The sequence below is a fragment of the Hippichthys cyanospilos genome, chromosome 17, assembly GCF_059441005.1.
Source record: "Hippichthys cyanospilos isolate Australia breed blue-spotted pipefish chromosome 17, RoL_Hcya_1.0, whole genome shotgun sequence".
NCBI classification, from domain to species: Eukaryota; Metazoa; Chordata; class Actinopteri; order Syngnathiformes; family Syngnathidae; genus Hippichthys; species Hippichthys cyanospilos.
The window spans coordinates 2,316,928-2,337,175 of NC_142385.1; the positions used below are offsets into that span (position 1 = coordinate 2,316,928).

General features: G+C 37.1%; 1 protein-coding gene and 1 long non-coding RNA gene across 3 annotated transcripts in view; one reads left to right on the top strand and one right to left on the bottom strand.

Moving 5' to 3' along the window:
• Positions 1–20,248, top strand: part of myo15b (myosin XVB) — a 57,935-nt gene that overhangs the window by 18,655 nt on the left and 19,032 nt on the right. For both annotated transcript variants that reach the window (XM_088439077.1, XM_088439078.1), the window contains 10 exons: positions 21–270; positions 4,017–4,123; positions 4,451–4,510; positions 4,667–4,742; positions 6,104–6,219; positions 11,736–11,851; positions 13,884–14,025; positions 14,140–14,251; positions 18,741–19,116; positions 20,118–20,181. In XM_088439077.1, coding sequence (XP_088295203.1) covers positions 21–270; positions 4,017–4,123; positions 4,451–4,510; positions 4,667–4,742; positions 6,104–6,219; positions 11,736–11,851; positions 13,884–14,025; positions 14,140–14,251; positions 18,741–19,116; positions 20,118–20,181 — 1,419 coding nt within the window. The remainder of the gene's footprint in view (positions 1–20; positions 271–4,016; positions 4,124–4,450; positions 4,511–4,666; positions 4,743–6,103; positions 6,220–11,735; positions 11,852–13,883; positions 14,026–14,139; positions 14,252–18,740; positions 19,117–20,117; positions 20,182–20,248) is intronic.
• LOC148409218 (uncharacterized) overlaps positions 1–20,248 on the bottom strand; it is a 36,681-nt gene that overhangs the window by 4,896 nt on the left and 11,537 nt on the right. The window lies entirely within an intron of this gene.

The following is a 20,248-nucleotide window of genomic DNA, read 5'->3' on the forward strand; positions in this document are numbered from 1 at the left end:
TTGCTTTTTAATGAGTGCAGAAACAGTGGCCCACATCTCCACCAATGGAAACACAAAGTCCTCCCCACACTCCATCTCCCCAATCTTCTCCTCCCTCTACCATGGGCCCTCGTGTCATCTCCAATAACATGAGAGAGAAGCAGCGCTCCCTGGAGGATATGTTTGCCTCACAGCGCTATGGGCACATTTTACCGCCTCCCCCTGAATCTCCTCCGCCATCTGTGGTTCCCAACATCCCTGATCCACCACCCATGCTTGCACCATCTCTTAGTGAGTCTACCAAAATGTTGCCAGAAACATGAAATAATGTTTGTGCTCTTTTTTTTTTTTTTTGGAAACAATAACCAGTGATGGGGACAAACTATTGGTCAGCACCAACAATATAAATTAATAGCTACTCTTTTGCAGTGATATCACAAAACAATGTTGAATAATATCAACAGTTTAGTAAACCATAGAAATAAAAATACACATCTGAGCTGTGTCGTTCACAACTGTGGCCTGGTCCAACTTCAGTGAGAGACAGAGTCTGACCTGTCCAGCTTACTTAGGTTTTCAGTACTCATTGCTTCTCCTTTCAGGCAAAAAAGAATAAAACGACACAGGCAGGATAGAAACATTTACCGGGCAGTAAATATGGGACGAGATCTGTTTTTTTGTTCTTGGTTTTTTTTTTTTTTTGGGGGGGGGGGGGGGCTAAAAATGTCGAGTCCTTTCTCTGAAAGGTACAGGGTCGGAGTGAATACAGTATCTGATCCTACGACTACTACTATTAATGCTGGGTGATAATATCGATATATTGCGATACAAAGTGACGCAATACGCTTATTGCAATATGACGTTCAGTTTCCAATATATTGAATCTCGGTTTTGAAACGCCTTATTTATTTAGTATTTTGTTTTTTTAAACCAATCCGCTCCAGAATGGGTTTTGTATCATGATTATTGTCATATTATTAATCGTGTTTTACATGCAAATCATTCCAAGTGTTTCAAAAACACCACATGAAAAACTTACATTACCTTTCAAGTCAGGCGACGTTCCGAAGCAAAAGTGGCGGCAGAGGAGGAGGGCAAAAGGCAGAAAATCAAGACTTCATGATACAAAGATCGCATTTCCTTCATTTCTTTCGTCCTATCTTTGGCTTCTGCAGTGTTCAAGTCATCCGTAGTAAGCCCTTGTATGTGTTCCCGAGAAGGGCAATATTATCCAAGCAGGCATATTAACGAGCAGTTGAATCTCACTTTGCGTTTAATTCAAATTTTGAGATTTCAATTTTTGTTTTATTTTTTTTTTTTATATGCTAAGTCATGTTTGTAACATAAGAAAAAACGGTACAGAAGAAACTGTATTCCGGGGTTTCACTGTTTGATCAATTACAAAAATAGATTTCTCCTTTTTTTTTTCCACAAATGAGAGTGACGTCAAAGATCTGTTTAGTTTCCGGTTGAAGAAAACTGCGAACAGTATTTTATTTTTCTCACTCAAACTTTATTTAACAAACTCCAATTTTAAACGAATATACATATACACAAAACATAGTGGCACAACAGTGTGCCATATCCAATCCACAGCAGACAAGTCCAAAGTATACAAATAAGAAGAAGAAAAAAAAATAAAAAATTTAAACAGTCAAACAAAACATACAAACAAGCCACACCAAATACAAATAGAACAAAATAAATCGAAGGAACACAAAAGGAAAGGGAAAAAAAAGAGAGGAGCTAGGGTTTATTAAAGAGATCAAGGTCCTCCACCAACCCATATATCTTCATCGCGTTTTTATTCTTCACAAGTTTTAAAGATTTAAAATATTGACATAAGTCCATATGAAAACTAATGAAGCTAGGTTTCGATTTGAAATATCTATTTTTATGAATAAAGAATTTCCCAAGAATAATGAGTATGTTAATGACCAGGTCATGAGATGACTCCTTAACAGAAATACCATACAGGACATTTTCTTTTGTCAGAACAGACAGATTAGGCAGTTTAGGAAACAACCAGTCATACAGATCTTCCCAGAATACATTAACAAATTTGCAGTAAAAAAATAAGTGTTCCGTTGTTTCAATGTCTTCATCACAAAATACACAGTTGTTGTGGTCCAAATTAAAACACAGTCTTAAGAGTTCAGAAGAGGGATAGACTCCATTAAGGATTTTGTAATGAATTTCCTTTGCTTTGGGGGCAAATGGAAATTGAAAATATTTGGATCGCACTTCTAACTTCTAACTTCTTTTTTTGAAAAATATTTTTTTGAAAAATATTGCAGAATTGTAATTCTGTTTGAAGAGAATGGATACATTTCCTTAACAAATACTTGCCGAATTTTTAGATTAGAAAATCTGTAATGATTGACGCTGCAACCATCCACCAAAAGCAAAGGTAATGCTATGTTTACCTTACTTTGAAAACAATTAAAAGCCATCATCACAATAGGTTGAGGAATTGCACTGATGAGCTTATTGTACTGCTCTTCATCTCGTAGATTATATTTTGAAGAAAACATTTCAAATGGCATAAGCCTTCCAGTGTTGTCCAGAAGGTGCATTATTGACCAAATTCCTTTCTTTGCCCAAGTAGGATAAAACAATGATTTTTTTATTCGACAAGATGTATCTGCAAATCCACAGTGGGGTGTTGTGAGGACCAAAGTTATGCTTGTAAATCATTTTCCAGTAATGTAACACCTGTTGATGAAAGGTGGATAGTTTGATGGGGAGCTTATTTAAGTCAAAGTCACATTTCAGTAGAAAATTAAAACCTCCTATTTGCTTAAAGATGTAGCTTGGGATATGAAACCATATACTGTCTTCATTCTTCAGAAATGATCTTAGCCAGTTAATTTTAACCGTTCCATTGATACATTCTATATCAATGGCCCGAAAACCTCCGTCATCATGACCTTTAACTAGAGTACCCTTTCTAATGTAGTGTGTTCTCCTTTTCCAAATATAATTAAACGTAGCCTGATTTATTGATTTGATTACACATTTCGAGAGAGCCAGGGAGTATGCCGGGTATATGAATCTGGAAAGACATTCCATCTTTGTAATGAAAATTCGTCCAATAATAGAGATGTCCCTCTGAGACCAGAGATTTAAGTGTAATTTACATTTAAGTTTTAAGTTTAAGTTTTCCAAAATATTAAGCTTAGTTAAAGTGTCACTATCTCTGGTAATGCTGCGAACAGTATTTAATGCTGGCACGTGTGGCTATGGAGGACCAAATGTGCCTAAATTCAATAAATAAATGTACCATTCAATCATTAAATATAAATGTGTCATTAATTAATAAATGTTTAATTAATTCGATGAAACGTCTAAATTTATTATTTAAACATTTATTTAATTAATGACACTTTTAATTAATTAATGACACTTGTAATTATTTAATGACACTTATATTTAATGATTGAATGGAACATTTATTTATTGAATTTTTGGTCCTCCATATGTGGCAAAGTGCTACCTGTGTATTCCTGAAACATCAGTGATATCTGAAAGAGCATTCTCAACTGCTGTGGATATATTAACACAGTAAAGGGCATGCTTGAAAGAAAAATGTGGACATGCTGCTTTTTTTTAAAAAAAATAATGTTTAATGTGTGCACATGTATGTCAATGGTGTGTGGCTTCTGAAAAAAGAATAACAGAATTTGTCTGTTCTAATAATAATCTTTTGTTTTTTTCAGTCATTGTTAATATATATGCCATGATTTTTTTTTCAAACATTGCCCAATATTTCGCTATACATGTCGCTACGTATATTCCTTTGCTATTGACATTTTTAAGATTCAATACCCAGCACCCTTTACCACATACCAATATTTGAATAAATACTATCAAAGCGATAGTAATGGTTTATTTCATTGTTAAAATAGTTCTGTAGTTAGTTCGTTACCTTAAATTTTAAATGTACTTTTAAGTGAAGCACAGTGATTTACCTTGTGTTTGTAATGTGCAATATAAATAAAGCTTTGCCTTGTCTTCACTTCATTTTCCATTCACAGTTATGATGCCGGAGGATGAGAATTGTCTCTCTCAACTTTCTCGTTATTCCCCTGGCGTTTACTTCTCTTACAATGAAATGCCTGGAAAACTCTTTCTGCGCAAAGAGGTAAACTACATACATTGACACTCACATTCATAGAGTTTTAATTCAAACCATTTTTAACACTCATGTTACATTTTAGGTCAAATTCGTGTTAGTTAAGAAAGAAATGGTGAAGGTTTTTTTTGTGTGTGTGAACAGTCTTCTGTTTGCTTTAGTAATTCAATGAATGATTATCTTTTTATTATTTACTTAATGTAAATGAGCCAGTTCAATCACAATGTAAACATGTCCCACAAACTAAGGTCTTTTCCACCACTCTTTTACCAAATATACAGTATGTTTGTGTTTCCACAAGATGTATCTTTCACCTGTTTGTGTTTCTGTGTTCAGGTGTTTTATCCCAAAGACATGTTCAACCAACCCTACATACTCAACCTGTTATATGAACAGGTAAGTAGCCTACAGATCATATACTTCCTTAAATGTTTTCGTTTTTGTGTTTTGATTGTTCCAGATATGGCTGTAGATGTGTAACAATTTTGATAGAAGGCAATCATCTATTGTGTCCTTAATTTGTTATGTGTGTTTTTTTTTGTTTTTTTATAGATCATGAGGGACACCTACTCTGAAAACTGTGTGAGAATAAACAGAGAGGAAAGAAAAAAGATGAAAGATTTGCTCGGTGAGTATTATGGTGCTTGTGAATTACTTGCTCACAGAAGTCATTAAGGGTGAAACACCATTCAGGGTTTGGACCCAAAAGCTGACCCATATCGACTCAGACCTACAACCAAAAAAAGTTTATGATCGAGTTATGATTCAAAACCTGAAAGGCCCCTTCAGGTTTTTTCTCAGGTTTTTTCATTTCTCAGGGTCCTAACATGCACAATAACTCAATAAAATTTGCACACTCATCTGGTATAGCAAAAATGTTTGATATTTTGCCGTTGTCAAACACAATTACAAAAGAACGGCTTTATTTGTCAGGTCAAGACGTGGATCGCCAAATATTTTGTATAAGCCGCTATAACTTGACCCAAATGAGGCTTTTTCTTCTTAAAATGACTCACATTTGATGAGAACCCAGTTCTTAAGACACCTACTCGCTAAAAGAAGTACATTTTTTTTTCTACAATGTTTATCTCAAAAGTTGGTCACCATCGCCACCAGCTCTGTATAAATGGTTTCAAAACAAGACGTTTGTGAGTTTTCGTAAAATATTGTTTCTGTGCCAACATGCTGTTTTCCAAGAAAACAATGCTGATTTTGATGGTCTGACCATGCACAAAAACTCATGCAACATTGCACTGCTGGCCTGGCAAAATCACCAAAACTGTATTATATTATTACGCTTTTTCCAATTGCTTCAGTATGTTTCGTAAAAGTATTATTTCTCAATGCTGTGTAGTTGGGCCAATTCAACGTGACAAAGTGAGCTGTCCCAGGAATTTTTAAACAAGGCTTGCGCCGACATTAAAATGTGCTGCGCCCACCATCTTTGAATGATGAAATGAATGTCAATAAATGAAGTCCCATGATCAATCATTACTACAATTTGTGCCAACTCTCCTGTCACAGTAATTTTTCACAAACAGCACTGACGTTCCCCATATTGGTGAAAACATCACAGGACGAGTCAAAGAGACAATCCTTTTTATCTTCTTTCAAACAACATGTGCGATAGTCAATATAATAGTTGATCAAGTGATGATCCTTCTCCTAAACCATGCAACTTGAAAGGTTTTATTTATCTTATTCACTTTGTTGAAGTTACAAAAAAATATATAATTTAAATAATCCTCAACTATTTGCAATAATCAAAGCAATCAGTTGGTGACAATTTCTCAAACCTTTTGCAGAATTAATTGTAAGAAATGACCAAGGTGAACAATTTGTATCATAACATAAATTATTGTTGTTGTTGGACCTAGTGTCAGTAACTTTATGTTCATGCAGTATTCCAAACCACTATGATACTATACTAATACTTCTGGAGAACATGTCTTTTTAGGTATTTATTTATGTCTTTTTTGTCCTTCATAGCAAATCTTAATGTGGAAATGATGAGCACCATGCAGGATGACAACATGAAGAAGAGGATCGTTATTGCTGCACGGGACAATTGGGAAAATTACTTTTCACGTCTATTTCCTATCCAGGTAACATTTATTTAACATTTATTTCCATTATTAGAGGCAGACCTGTGTGATATTACAATATATATCAAGGGTGCTCAATGCGTTGCATGAGGTCTCACGGTTGACAGCCAAGCTATTTTGATTGCCCGCATGACATTGCACTAAAAAAATAAATACAATTAAGTAAGGCAAATAAATAAAATCAGATATGAAAATGAAAGCTTCCAGGAAGAACTTAAAAATAAAAGTGTACCAGTGCTATTTGTGTCATATGTTACTTGTTCCATAAATACAGTTGACTTCCTCACAACGTTTGGCTTTGACTATGATACCCTGGCTTGACAGGTAGCGCGCATTGTTCGTACATCTAAAAAGCTCACTTAGGCTTTTTGTATCCATTATCTCATTCTTTTGGTCATGACCCTCCGCTCGTGACCATAGGTGAAGGCAAGAACGTAGATTAACTAGTATATAGAGAGCTTCAACTTTCAGCCCAACTCTTTCTTTACAACGACAGACCGGTACAAAGTCTGTAACACAGAAAACGCACAGATCACTGAAGAGGATGACCCCCAGATATTTGAAGGTGTCCACTCTCTCCACCGGTGTGCTGTTGATGGTGATTGGCCACAGCTCATCCTTCTTTCTTTGAGGGTCCACCACTCTCTTCTTGGTTTTTTCACATTCAGGGAGAAGGTGCGATGGCTTGGCTTGGTGTGTCGGCACAGAGCCATGTCTCAACAACGCACAGCACATTACATCTCCTAATATAAGGCTGGAAGGAGACCCGTGTTCATAGCTTACAAATTTGTTCTCCTGAGACTGTACGTTAGTCATTAACAGGCTAGGGAGTGGGGCTCTGTGAGCATGACACCTCAGATGGACCAGCGTCCCAGCACGTCTGCCTCTCTCCCATGTTTGGATCCTCTTCAGTTCGGGGAACAGAGAGAGAGTATCCAGACACAATTGGCAAGTCTCACACACTTCTTTAATGTTTAGAAAGGTTTGTCTACTGTAGGCGATCCGTTGGGCGCCAGATGTGCTGCCAGGTTTAATACCACTTGCGGTTGTCATTGTCCAACCCTCATCGGGATCAAATTCGATTTGCCACTGAAAATGCGGACCAAATGTTGACATCAGTGGCACAGAAGTTCCAGTAATCCTGAAGAACCCCCCACAGAACAATCCGGGGGACACGGTTGAACGATTTCTCCAAGTCCACAAACTACATGCAGACTGGTTGGGTGAACTCCCATGGACCCTTGTGAATCCTGCCGAGGGTGAAGAGCTGGTCCATTGTTCCACGGCCAGGAAAAAAAAAAACCACACTGCTCCTCCATAATCCGATGTTCGCCTTTCTGATGGACGCTCCTCTCCAGCACCCCCTGAGCAGTGTGATCCCTCTATAATTAGATCACATCCTCCGGTCCCCCTTATTAAAACGGGCAACCTTCACCTCAGTCTGCCAATCCTGAAGTGCTGTTCCCAATATCTGTGCAATGTTGCAGAGGCATGTCAACCAGGACAGCCATAGAACATCCAGAGCCTTAGGAAATCCTGGTAGATCTCATCCCCTCTCGGGGGCTTGCCACCAAGGAGTTTTTTTTTTACCACCTCTGTGACTTAAGCTCCAGTGAAAAGGGAGCCCACCTTGAAGCGTCCAGACTCAGATTCCTCAGGGGAAGATGTGTCGGTGGAATTGTGGAGGTCTTTGAAGTGTTCTGTCCATCAGTTCACTATGTCCCGAGTTGAGGTGGGCAGCGCCAATCTCCATCGTACACAGTGTTAATGGTGCACTGCTTTCCCCTGCTGAGATTGTGGACCATGATTTCCTCAAAAGCTTTTTGAGGCCCTTGTTGAAGATACGTGCCCCGTTGAAGATGCATGCCCTGCAATTAACTACAATACATGTGACACAACACTGTATGTAACATTGTTTATGTTGCTTTTAAACAACATCAGTCTGTTTCTAGGTCCATCATAGACAGTCTGGTGGGCATCCGGCATATCGAATTTGGGTTGGGTTCATTTGTGGCTTTTCATGGTTGTTCAGGGATATAGCTACAATGGTGGCCTTGCAAGAGCCACACAGAATGTACTGACGCCAGTTGCAGGATGTGCTATGCTGAAGCAACATCAGGTGGTGGCCATAGGTGAGAGCGATAAATGGCCAGGTGGTCTGTGCAGGCCAGTAGTGTTGTGAACAGCTGACTGGGGCAGCATCTTATGCTGCCCAGTTGTGACGTGGACAGGCGACTGGTGGGCCAGCTAAAGCTGCCCAGTTTTGACTTGGACACGGTCTGTTGGTGACAATACAACTTGTGCTGCTAGAACAGATGAATGTCATGGTAAAAATAAAAAAGTAAAAAATAAAATATGATTTGAGTGAGTCCGTACGGCGATCGACCCTTTAGATCACAGCCGCAGGAGCTTATTTGCCTGGATTCGGCGCTCGGGAGATAACAGGCTAATTCCGGTGTGTGGTCCCGACTGAGAAGGAGGTCTCACTCTGCTGCTTATCCAGCGCTCTCAAAGCAGACCGGTAGGGAGTCTTACTCAGACACATATACAGCCCTCTCTAAGCGATTTGATAGGGAGGTCTCACTCTGCTGCATCAACCAGCGACCTCAAAGCGGACCGGTAGGAAATCTCAGAGCAGGACGCTTTCAGTGACTGTGCCCACTAACTGCAGACTAGACTGAGGGGTGGACCTCTGCGGCGGAGGCTCCACCGAACACTTGAGACCGACTTACCGAACCCAGGTTAAGAACCACTGGTTTAGAAGAACTTCTAAACTCCTAAATATCCCTCTGAGTACGGTTGGAGCCATGATACGGAAAATGGAAAGATGGTCATTTCACCAGAATCAAGCCACGATCAGGAGCTCCTCGCAAGATTTCTGACAAAGAAGTGAGAAAACTTGTAAGAAGGGTTGTTCAAGAGCCAAGAATCACTCATGGTGAGTTAAAAAAAGGATATGGAAGTATCAGGTACCAGAAACCCAGGTAAAAACATCAAAATTGTACATACATATTAAAAATTGGTACCAAAATAGTACAGTAAGTGCTACATGTAAAATACATGTAAACAATCAGAAAACAAAATTTATAAAAAATATAGAAATGACTTATTTACCTTTGAGTGGCGCTTGTTATGCCCATATTCCCTAGTAAGGGTAACCTAGGCTAGGCTAGCTTCATATTTCTTGATTATCTCCAGCATCGTTTCCAAATAAATCATCTTCTTACTCTCTTTAACATCACTCGCAATCTTGGGACCCACGGCTAACCCATTCAAGTTTGAATTAAGCAGTAAAATGCACTATAAATACGGTTTCGTAACCACTCACAATTGAACAAAGCTTTACCGTTCCGCCATTTTGAAACGAGTGAGGCTGACCAACAGCAGACCACCATCTCCGTGAGAAGACGCCACCAATGGCAGACCAGCATTGTAGTGACGTGTTGCATGGAGGCAGTTAAGCAACAGAAAATAAGTGCAATTACCTAAAAACGCCTGCAGATGGAGACAAAACAACACAAATACAGCCAAGCCCCTAGGGTCATGACAGTTGTTTTTGTCGCAAAACTGGGAAAATGCCATAAAGAGGGGACAAAAAAACTCAGTATTCCACATCGCAACATGAAAAAAATGTAAGCCAGGGACGCTGCAACACACAGATTCATTATGTGTGTGTGTGTGTGTGTGTGTGTGTGTGTGTGTGTGTGTGTATGTGGAGGATGTGTGTGTGTGTACATGGAGGATGAAGGAATTAAAGTAATTGAATGGCCTTGATGATCCCCCGACCTAAACCCAATAGAACATATCTGGGATATTATGTTTCAGTCCATTAGGTGCTGCCAGGTTGCTCCTCAGACTGTACAACAGCTCAGTGATGCCCTCACACAGCTCTGGGAGGAAATGCTACAAGACACCATCTCCGTCTTATTAGGAGCATGCCACGACATTGTCAAGCACACACACGTATATATATATATATATATATATATATATATATATATATATATATATATACACACACACACACACACTCACACACACTGCTCACAAAAATTAAAGGAACACCTTTTTTATTGGGCCTGGAATGAATTGAATTAAACCTGTTTAATAATTTTCTGGTTGGTTAAGCAGCTGAGGGCCTGGTTAATCAATTTCAGCTGTATTGGTGTTCATGGAATTAACAATAGGTGCAGTTCAGTGGCAACAATTAGAAAACCCTCAAAACAGGACTGGTTTTACAGGAAGTGGTCATTTCAAGTTTCTCCCTCTTGATTTTTTTTGGCTGGTTTTTCACTCATGCTGATTTTGGCTTGCGTAATTATCTTTACTGAGAGTATGAGGCCCTTCCTTAACAGAAGTTGCACAGGTTGTCCAACTCCAGGATGGCACTTCCACACGTGCTGCAGCAAGGTTTAATGTGTCTCCCAGCACAATCTCCAGAACATGGAGGAGATTTCAGGACACTGGTGGTTATTCTTATAGAGCTGGACAGGGCCGTAGAAGTTCCTCAACCCCTCAGCAGGACCGATACCTGCTCCTTTGTGCAAGGCAGAACAGGCTGAGCACTGCTCGTGCCCTAGGGAATAACCTCCAGAGGGCCACTGGTGTGAATGTCTCTACGCAAACAATCAGGAACAGCCTTCATAAAGGTGGCCTGAGGGCCCGACATCCTGTAGTTTGCCCTGTGCTCACTACCCAGCACCGTGGAGCCCGACTGGCATTTGCTTTTATTTCCCTGTCATTATTTGTAGATTTATAGATATCCAACTTCATATTGAGATCCAATGTTTATCTTTAATATGCTCCTTTAATTTTTGTGAGCAGTGTGTGTACATATATATATATATATATATATATATATATATATATATATATATATATATATATATATATATATATATATATATATATATATATATATATATATATTGTTGCTACTTATCTTTTTAATTATCCTTTTATTCATTATATAGTGTGTTCAATATAAAATATGAACAGAAAACTGCCAGTTTAAGTGGGAAAAAAAATGTATCAGGATATTAATTTGTATCCATATCGCACAACTATAATGAGAGCAGGGGTGGCCAAGTCCTGTCCTCAAAAGCCACAATCCAGCCTGTTTTCGATCTTTCCCTACCACCAAAACACCTGATTCAAATAATGAGCTCATTGGCCTGCTTCACGGAATTCGGATCACGACCCTGATTTGAGGCAGGTGAGTTGGTCAATGGGGTTCTCTCTGGGAATCAGAGAGAACATTTAGAAAAATGAAATGCTCAAAATATTAGTTAAGTTTTATAATGCTTTGAAAATGTATTTCCCAAACAACTGAATTACAATAGAAATGTGAGCTCTCCATCAGGTACACATTTTAACAAATTAAACAATATATGTATACGTGATACCAGAGCATTTACTGTTACATCAGGGAAAGACATCCTTGAGGAATGCCACTTATGCCCACCCCACCACCATCACCACTAACCCATTTGTTGATATGTATCTACTAATTGCAGTCTGACAGTGGTGATGCTCTGGTTTTGGGTGTATGTCATCGAGGTATTCGTTTCCTGAAGATGGTCGCAGCATCAGGCATCATTCCAAAACACCTCCGCTTATTTCGAAGCTACAGGTAAACATCTATCAAATATACATGTATATCTTTGTTTTAAAGATTCATTTTGAGCAACGGAGGGACATTTTGGTTGTTCTTGTAAAAAGGGCAATCAGGGCATAGTGCATCCTTTCTATATGGTTGGTGGAGGCCTGTAGATATTTTCATTCATCGAGGGTATCTCACTGTTAGGGCATTAGTGGATCAGAATTTGGTCAGTTTTGGTTTGTCCAATTGGAAACAAATTTAGTTAAAAGTGTCAGTAGCTCATTCAAATACCAAAAAGCCTTCCAAATGCTACTCTTGAGTACAGGAAACAAAGTGGTCCTTGAGAGTCACTATCCTGCATGTTTTGAATATTTAGTTCCGCCACTACCCCGTTTCAAATCATAAGTTCACTTGTATGCTCTGCAGGAGCCTAATAAAAATCCTGATAAAATCCTTGTAAATTATACATCATGTTAAACATGTATACTGGGGAATCAAAGCAACACCTAAGAAAGCATCGGGCATAACCATTGATGATTGAAGGCAAGGCCAGCTTTCCTCGACAACCAAAAAAAGTGGTGAAAATGTCATGCTGTGTGTACGTTTTATTAAATAAATGTGTGCTAGAAAATGTTCATGATTTTGTGCAATGTACATAACTTGCTTGATATGGAACTATACTTGTGTACTTCTGTTGTTTGGGGTTGCACTCCCTGGAATGGCTGCCTCTGCTGCTGGAAAAAAAAATCCTTGAGAAAACATTGTGAACTGATAACTATCATCTGCGATATAATTCCAAAATTCCTTGGCTTTCAATTATTACAATCAACATCTTTCAGAACATCGTTGTCTGGTCTAAATGTGATTTTTGAGTACCAAAGGTAGAAAAGCGTTGTAAGTGAATGTCCATTTTACCATTTACTCCAAAAACAAGCATATGTGGGTTCAAGGAGTCAATTTATGGAACGATTATAAAATACAACTGAAAAGATGTGAATCAATGGCTGTGCTCAAAAAGGTTTTGAAATATATGATTAAAAAAAAAAAAACGTTAAATTGAATAAGAACTTGTATAAAAGTTTGTGATGTGTAAATTTGATATACCGTATAGGGTAGATATGAATGTATTTATAAATTTATGATTGTATACATTATTTATTTGCGGTATGTGCAATGTTCACTAAAATAATGTATCAATTAAACAACGGGAGACAGAATGCTATCGAAGTATTGATTTTGAGTTTGAACTGCTATTTAACTCTGCAGTATTCTGTTGGTAATATCCATCCATCCATTTTCTATAAATATAATGTTGGAACTAAATATGCAGGCATGTTCAGTTTGTTAAAGCGAGGATGTTGCAGTTGGTAGGCAATTAAAAAAATATATGAATAAAATTTAAGTTTCATATTACCACCATATACCTGCGGTTTATAGTCCCGTGCGGCTTATCCATGGCAAAAGATGTTTTTTTTGTAAAATTTTTGCTGTTGCAGCGTACATACCGGTGTACCTTATATTCCGGAAAATACGGTGTGTGTGTGTACATACATATATATATATATATATATATATATATATATATATATATATATATATATATATATATATATATATATATATATATATATATATATAAAGAGAGAGAGAGAGTGTATATATAATTTAAGCCTTTGTCAGGATCGTTCTGAGGCTTCTGCAAGGCTTGCTGGTCAGCTAATTATTTGAATTGTGTGTGTTGGCCGAAGGGTAACATTGAAAATAGGGTGGACAGGGATAAGGACTTTCGAGGACTGGACTTGAAGACCCCCTGGATTTGGCGTTGCCTGCCACCAAATCTCAGCTGAGATAGGCTCCAGCTAGCCCAATGACCATGAAAAAAGCATAAGATAAAAGGAATGAATAGGAAAACAATATTAATATTTATGGTCAAATTAAATTTTAAAGGAATGAGAATACTATAGTATTCTATAATACTCACTGCCTTGTTTTTGCATGGCCATTTTTTTTTTAACTGGAATTTTGAAGTACAGAAATTTAGCTTGGTTCTGTATCTGAAAAGTTTTGCAGAGCTGCTCGCAGCTAAACTCTGTGGCACAAACCAAGTGCAACTGGAACTGATAAATGAAAACATACAGCTGCACTCCTCCAGAGCTCCTCAAATAATCGCCATGGTTCAGTTTTACCTCAAAGAGCTCATGAAGGTATGAAGTACTGTTCTTCGAAGCATACAGTATACATTTGCCCAAAGGCATCGGTCATTGCCACACTGCATCATATATTTAATTGAACATATTGAATGCTCTTTGGTTCTCCAGAATTCTGGCCACATGGTTGCCATGAAGAGCTTTTTAACAGATGACAAGAGCCTGCTCAGTTTCAACAAAGGTGATGTGATCAAGTTACTACCAATGGAGGGACTCCAAGCAGGTAAGCATTGCTGAAACCTGCAAGGGGCTGGTCTTTGTTCGCTTTTTGTCGGGATGCCCACTGTCAAAATCAAGTTGATAAAAAAAAAAAAAAAATCAATTTATGACCAAAAAAAAAAAAATAAATCAACTCAAAATGGTTGGTTTAAACCAAAAATAAGGAAATATTGTTGTTTTAAATATAAAATAAGTATGCCTTTCTTTTCAATTTTGAGCAATGGCTCAGGCATTGCCAAGGCATACTGTTCTACTGGGGCACAGGCAAGACCCCTTACTACAATTTTCACCAGGCATTGCTCTGCTACAGGTTTGCAGGCCAGTCAATACTGGGCCGAAGATCCATATTAATAATAAGATAATAATAAAATAATAATAAAATGTTCTGTAGCTGAACATTTACTCTATACCAGTGGTTCTCAACATTTTTCAGTTATGTACCCCTCTGTGAAATATCTTTACAGCCAAGTAACCCCTTAACCAATGCAAAGCATTTTTTGGGATAAAAAAAAAAAAAGACTTGAAACATGCCATCAGTGTCTGATTTATGCAACGTTAGACCCTTTCAAACTTCATTTGTATTGATTCATAAAAAATAAAAAAAATCCACCTAAAGTGTCATCTTTTGGATCATAAAAGAAATCTGTTAACAAAAAGAAATAACTTAATCAATAATTAATTTTTTTCTACAAAAAATAATTAATATAGAGTCAGACCTGTTCTCAAAAATAAATAATTATAAATAAAAATTTGTCCACAGAAAAATATTAGATATGACGCATCCTCTTTTGGGTTTACAGAACAAATCTGTTCACAAAAATAAATCACTAACTTGATTTTTAATAAATATTTGCTCACATAAAATAAACAAGGTAATGTGTCAGACCTATTCTCAAAAATAAATAATTATAAATCACTATTTTTTCACAGGAAATACTGTATTATACATAAAGTGTCCTGTTTTGGGATTACAGTAGATATATGCTCACAAACATAAACCATTAGCTTAATTCTTAATAAATAATTGTCTCCCAAAAAATAATCAACATAAACTGTCAGAGCTGTACTCAAAAAGAAATAATTATATATAAATATTTGTGCACAGAAAAAAAATTCAACTTAAAGTGTCCTTTTTTAGGATCATTGTTGAGACGTGTTCACAAAAATAAATGATTAACTTGACAGGTAACAGGAGGTGGCATATGACAAGTTGGGTCCAACTATTCCAGTATGGGGGACAATCTGGGTTTGTACAAAGATGAAATTGAATAACCTACTGAGCATAAAATTTCTTTAATGAATTTTTATTTTCCTGAAACAATTAATTCAATCATTATTTTTAAAGGATTTTTTCATATTTGTTTTTGTATTTAAAATTTCCCCTGGAGTACCCATACCCCCATTTGAGAACCACTGATCTATACACTAAATGTGCATTATCACTCAGGCATGACTGTTACAGATATTTGCCATTGCACAAAACCTTCTTTTCCTCCAACTCTTCAAACATCAAGATCACCCTAGATACAGTTGAAATGTCACTTTCTGAGTCTATTTATAACTGGCCTTGTTGACTTTATATGTTCAACTTGCCATTATGATCCAAAATAGAAATTATTTCTTCATCCTTTCTTTTTTGTTTCATGTTTAATTGTGACACATTTTGCACTTTTGAAATAAGTTCAAATGAAGGCTTTAAATTCAGTGGGGAAAATTTTGAACATCGTATAAGAGATGAATTTCTACTAAATCAATGTATTTATTACTTTGTCAATGTGTTAAACCCGGTCAGCAATTCTGGCCCTCAAGGGGGCTACATGTTTTCCAGTTTTCTCGCACGCACACACACACACACACACACACGCACGCACGCACACACACACACACATATATATATATATATATATATATATATATATATATATATATATATATATATATATATATATATATATATATATATAGTTTTCTCCAGTCAAGCAATATTAAGGACTAGTTTATTACTTGTTTTCCATCTACCACTCTGCAATTCCTGATTTATAGTTATAGCACTTGAGAGGGTGACGATCAGCACCTCAAATCTATGACCATGGTCCTCAGCTGGAAAAGGGTGCTGTGCCATCTCTAGGTCGGGGGATGAAATTCTGCCACAATGGATTCATGTTTCTCAGGATCTTGCTCGCCAAAGAGGGCAAGATGGAGCAGGAAATTGACAGCCCAATTGGTGGAGAATCTACATTGATATGGACTCTGTACTGGTCTTACATGTCTTGAACATACGCTAAAAGAGAAACAATTGAGCTCTGAAACATATTGTCAAATCTATGGCTGAAAATAGGACAAAAAATTCCTTGCATCATGAATTTACTTGCGTGTCAGTTTTATCAGCCTTACGTCATGAGAAAAATATGCTTTTGTGGAAAGACCCTATTGTCATGGGATCTTAAATTGCCACTATAACAAAGTTTGACTTTTTGATTGATGTAATTAAATAACACTGGTCAACACGATTTTTCTGGTTTTAAAAACAAATTCTAACTAAATTTGGGCTGCTGATTACGAATATGTACTCAGTTTTTGTCTATCACATCAGGATTTTGAGTTATAAAATTTTTCAATTTTTGATGAAAATTACCCATCAGCCTATACATCGAAGGTTTCATGATAAAAACACGTGATTTTTAGTACTTCATTTTGTATGTTCTTAATCAAGGAATAACGAAGATTACAAAGTCCATGTACAGCAAATCAAATATAGTGACATAATTAAAATAGAAAATAGAAAAAAAAAAAAAAATATATATATATATATATATATATATATATATATATATATATATATATATATGGTGCACAGATCAATGGCAAATAACAGTTATTTGAACTTTCTTTTCTTGGCTGATCTCTGATGTACAGTTTCTGGGTTGTCTCTCATCAAGCTCCAGCAATAATCCGCCATCATATGTGAGTCCCACCGGCCTTGATACCGTTCTTCCATTGTTTTAATGTCCTGATGAAAACGCTCCCCTTGTTCCTCGCTCATATCCCCAAGGTTCTCCGAAAAACTGTCCAAATGGCTGTGTAAATAGTGAACCTTGATACTCATTCTACAACCAAGATCTCGCAGGCTCATTAGTTGCTCTTCCACAATCTCTTCATAGTTGTCTGCCTTCTTATTCCCTAGAAAATTCTGCACCACATTACAAAATGCATTCCAAGCTCTTTCTTCTGTCTCAATCATTGATGTGATAAAATATGGATCTCTCATAAGTGTTCTTATTTGAGGTCCATCAAATATTCCAGCCTTTTTCTTCTCTTCACTAAGACCAGGAAAAGTTGAACAAATATAGCTGAAGCATTCTCCACTATGATCAAGAGCTTTGACGAACTGCTTCATCAATCCAAGTTTAATGTGCAAGGGAGGAAATACAATGTTCTTCCTATCCACTAGAGGATCATTGATGACATTCTTATCGCCAGATGCCAAACTCTGTCGCTGAGGCCATTCATTTCTCACCCAATGCTCTGCTGTAGCTCCACTGTCACAGTAACACAGAAAACAGGGGTATTTTGTGTACCCTTCTTGCTGACCTAAAAGAAAGTTAACCATTTTCAAATCAACACAAATTAACCACCCGTGAACATTATATTGCAACCTCTCTAGAACAATCTTGATGTTTTTATATTCTTCTTTAAGATTTACAGAATGACCTATTGGTACAGAGCCATACTTATTTCCATTGTGTAACAGAACACATTTTAAACTTCTTTTGGAACTGTCAAGAAAAAGCCTCCAATCCCTTGAATCATATGCTGGAAGTCCCATAAAGAGAAGTAGTCCTTCTACACCAATACAATAGACAAGCTGGCCATCTGAACAGAAGTACTTACGCAGTCAGTTCTGCTTCTCTGTTGCGATAAAATGAGACACTTGTGCCGGGTTTCAACATTCTATTCTCTTGCAGTCTTGAAGCCAACAGTTCAGCAGACTCTTTTGGTAGATAAAGATCTCTAACCAAATCATTCAAAGCAGACTGAGTAAACAGAATTGGTTTGTCACAATCTTCATCACATGGCTGAAAAATATCTGTAGTGTGTTCTTCATCACTAGAAGCAGGTGAGCAGAGATATGTGTCATCAATTTCTGGAAGCTCAGTAAATTTTGGTACAGGTATTTCTTCACTATGGGCAACTGGTCGAATAGCTGAAGGATAATTTTTTCTTGAAATTCATGAAAATGGATATACCGATAGCGCAAAAACGTGATGTGATAGAGAAAATATAAGATCAGATTTGAATTCAGCACCCTCAAATTAGTCTAAAACTGTTATTAAATTCCATGCCAGAGAAATTTATTTTTTCTTTGTATACCAGTGTGACTTTCCCTTGATATTAACACTTTTTTGGGCGCCCATCTTAAGAAGGCAAGTATTATGGTAATAAGGCACCACTGAGCGTACAATTAACTCTTCCTCTTAACTTATATCCTGCAGGTTGGCTTTTCGGCACACTGGGTGGACGCTCTGGTCTTTTCCCAGAGGATTTAACCCAGCCATCTGCTGCATTTGACTACTATTTTCCCCAGTCGCACCAAAGAGATGATCAATGGAAAAGCATGAAACGTGCAAACTCTTCCAGTCCACAAAGAGAAACTCTGGATCCCATTGCTAAGGAAATTGAAAAAATTGATAGGGCAACTATAGATGCCTCATCCATGAGAACGGCACAGGAATCCATCCAGGGCTCGCTTCAAGAATCCCAGAGGCCACACAGGGATTCAAAGAGTTCAGTAAAGTTGCCCGTCCAGGAATCACAAGACACAGAGATCCAGATGTCACCAATGGCAGAGTTTGCCATGAAATTCTTTAGGTACTGTAAAAGATACACACTAACACTCACTCTCACCTTAATGCAAAACATGTTGCTGCAAAGAGGCACAATAGAGATCGTTCCGTTATAGTTGACACAAATCCCTAGAACTTCAGTGACAAATTTCTTGTTTTTTGTTTTCTATCAGTGCTTTATGATGTCAAATGAAAGAATCTAACGTTTGACCTTCATAGCTTAAACTGTTTTTAGTCCCCTTCAAAGTTTGGGTGCCACAGCCACTTTTGGGTTTTGTGAATTGCACCCCAGGGTCCTAACTGAAATTAACTAAAACTATGTGTATCAAGGGTGTTATACAGAATGGAAGCCAAGTAAAAGCAAGAGAAAGGTCATAGGTCACTTGTGTTAGGCCGTTATCTTACCATCTACCTTAATGTAATTATTTCATTTATTATGCAGGAATGAGCCCCTTACCCTGTCGCCACACTAATTTACTGTGTGTTCAATTTCTCAGATTCAAGAAGACTAAAAAAAAAAAAATGTAACTGGAAAACCAAAATATCGCCACAGACGATATTAAAGTAATCAGTGCATGCTCTATTTCTCTCATAGGGCTGCCGATATGGAGTCCTTTTATATCAATTAAATTAAATAAATTAATCAAGTTTTTTTTTTTTTTTTGGTCTGGTGAAAAAGTAACTGTTTTTTGATTATGTGCATTTTTGGTTAAATATAAATAGAGATTTCATCAACTCTAAAGTTTGATCAGAAGTGATGTCTTGTATAATCTTAAAATAAACAATGTTAAGCTTTCAATGTATGTTGTACAATGTATGTATGAACTGATGCAGGTGGGGTATTTAAAAAAATATTTCAAGAAAAAAAATACACAAATAGGTGAATCCATGGATACAAAACCAGGAGGATGTAGGAGTTCACTTATTGCATATGTACAGTATGTACAAGGTGATGAGGTAGTTACATTTTTAGACTCATGAAATGTATATTTTAATTATCCGTTTATGATTTTCTGTTTTTCAAAGAATAGAAAAGCAAAGCTTGAAATCAAGTGTCAGGACTGTTTCTGAAGCAGTTCAATTCTCAAAGGTAAATTAAATGCCATAAATAACAATTCATTGCCAATTTTGCAGCATTTTCATAGACACGTTTGATG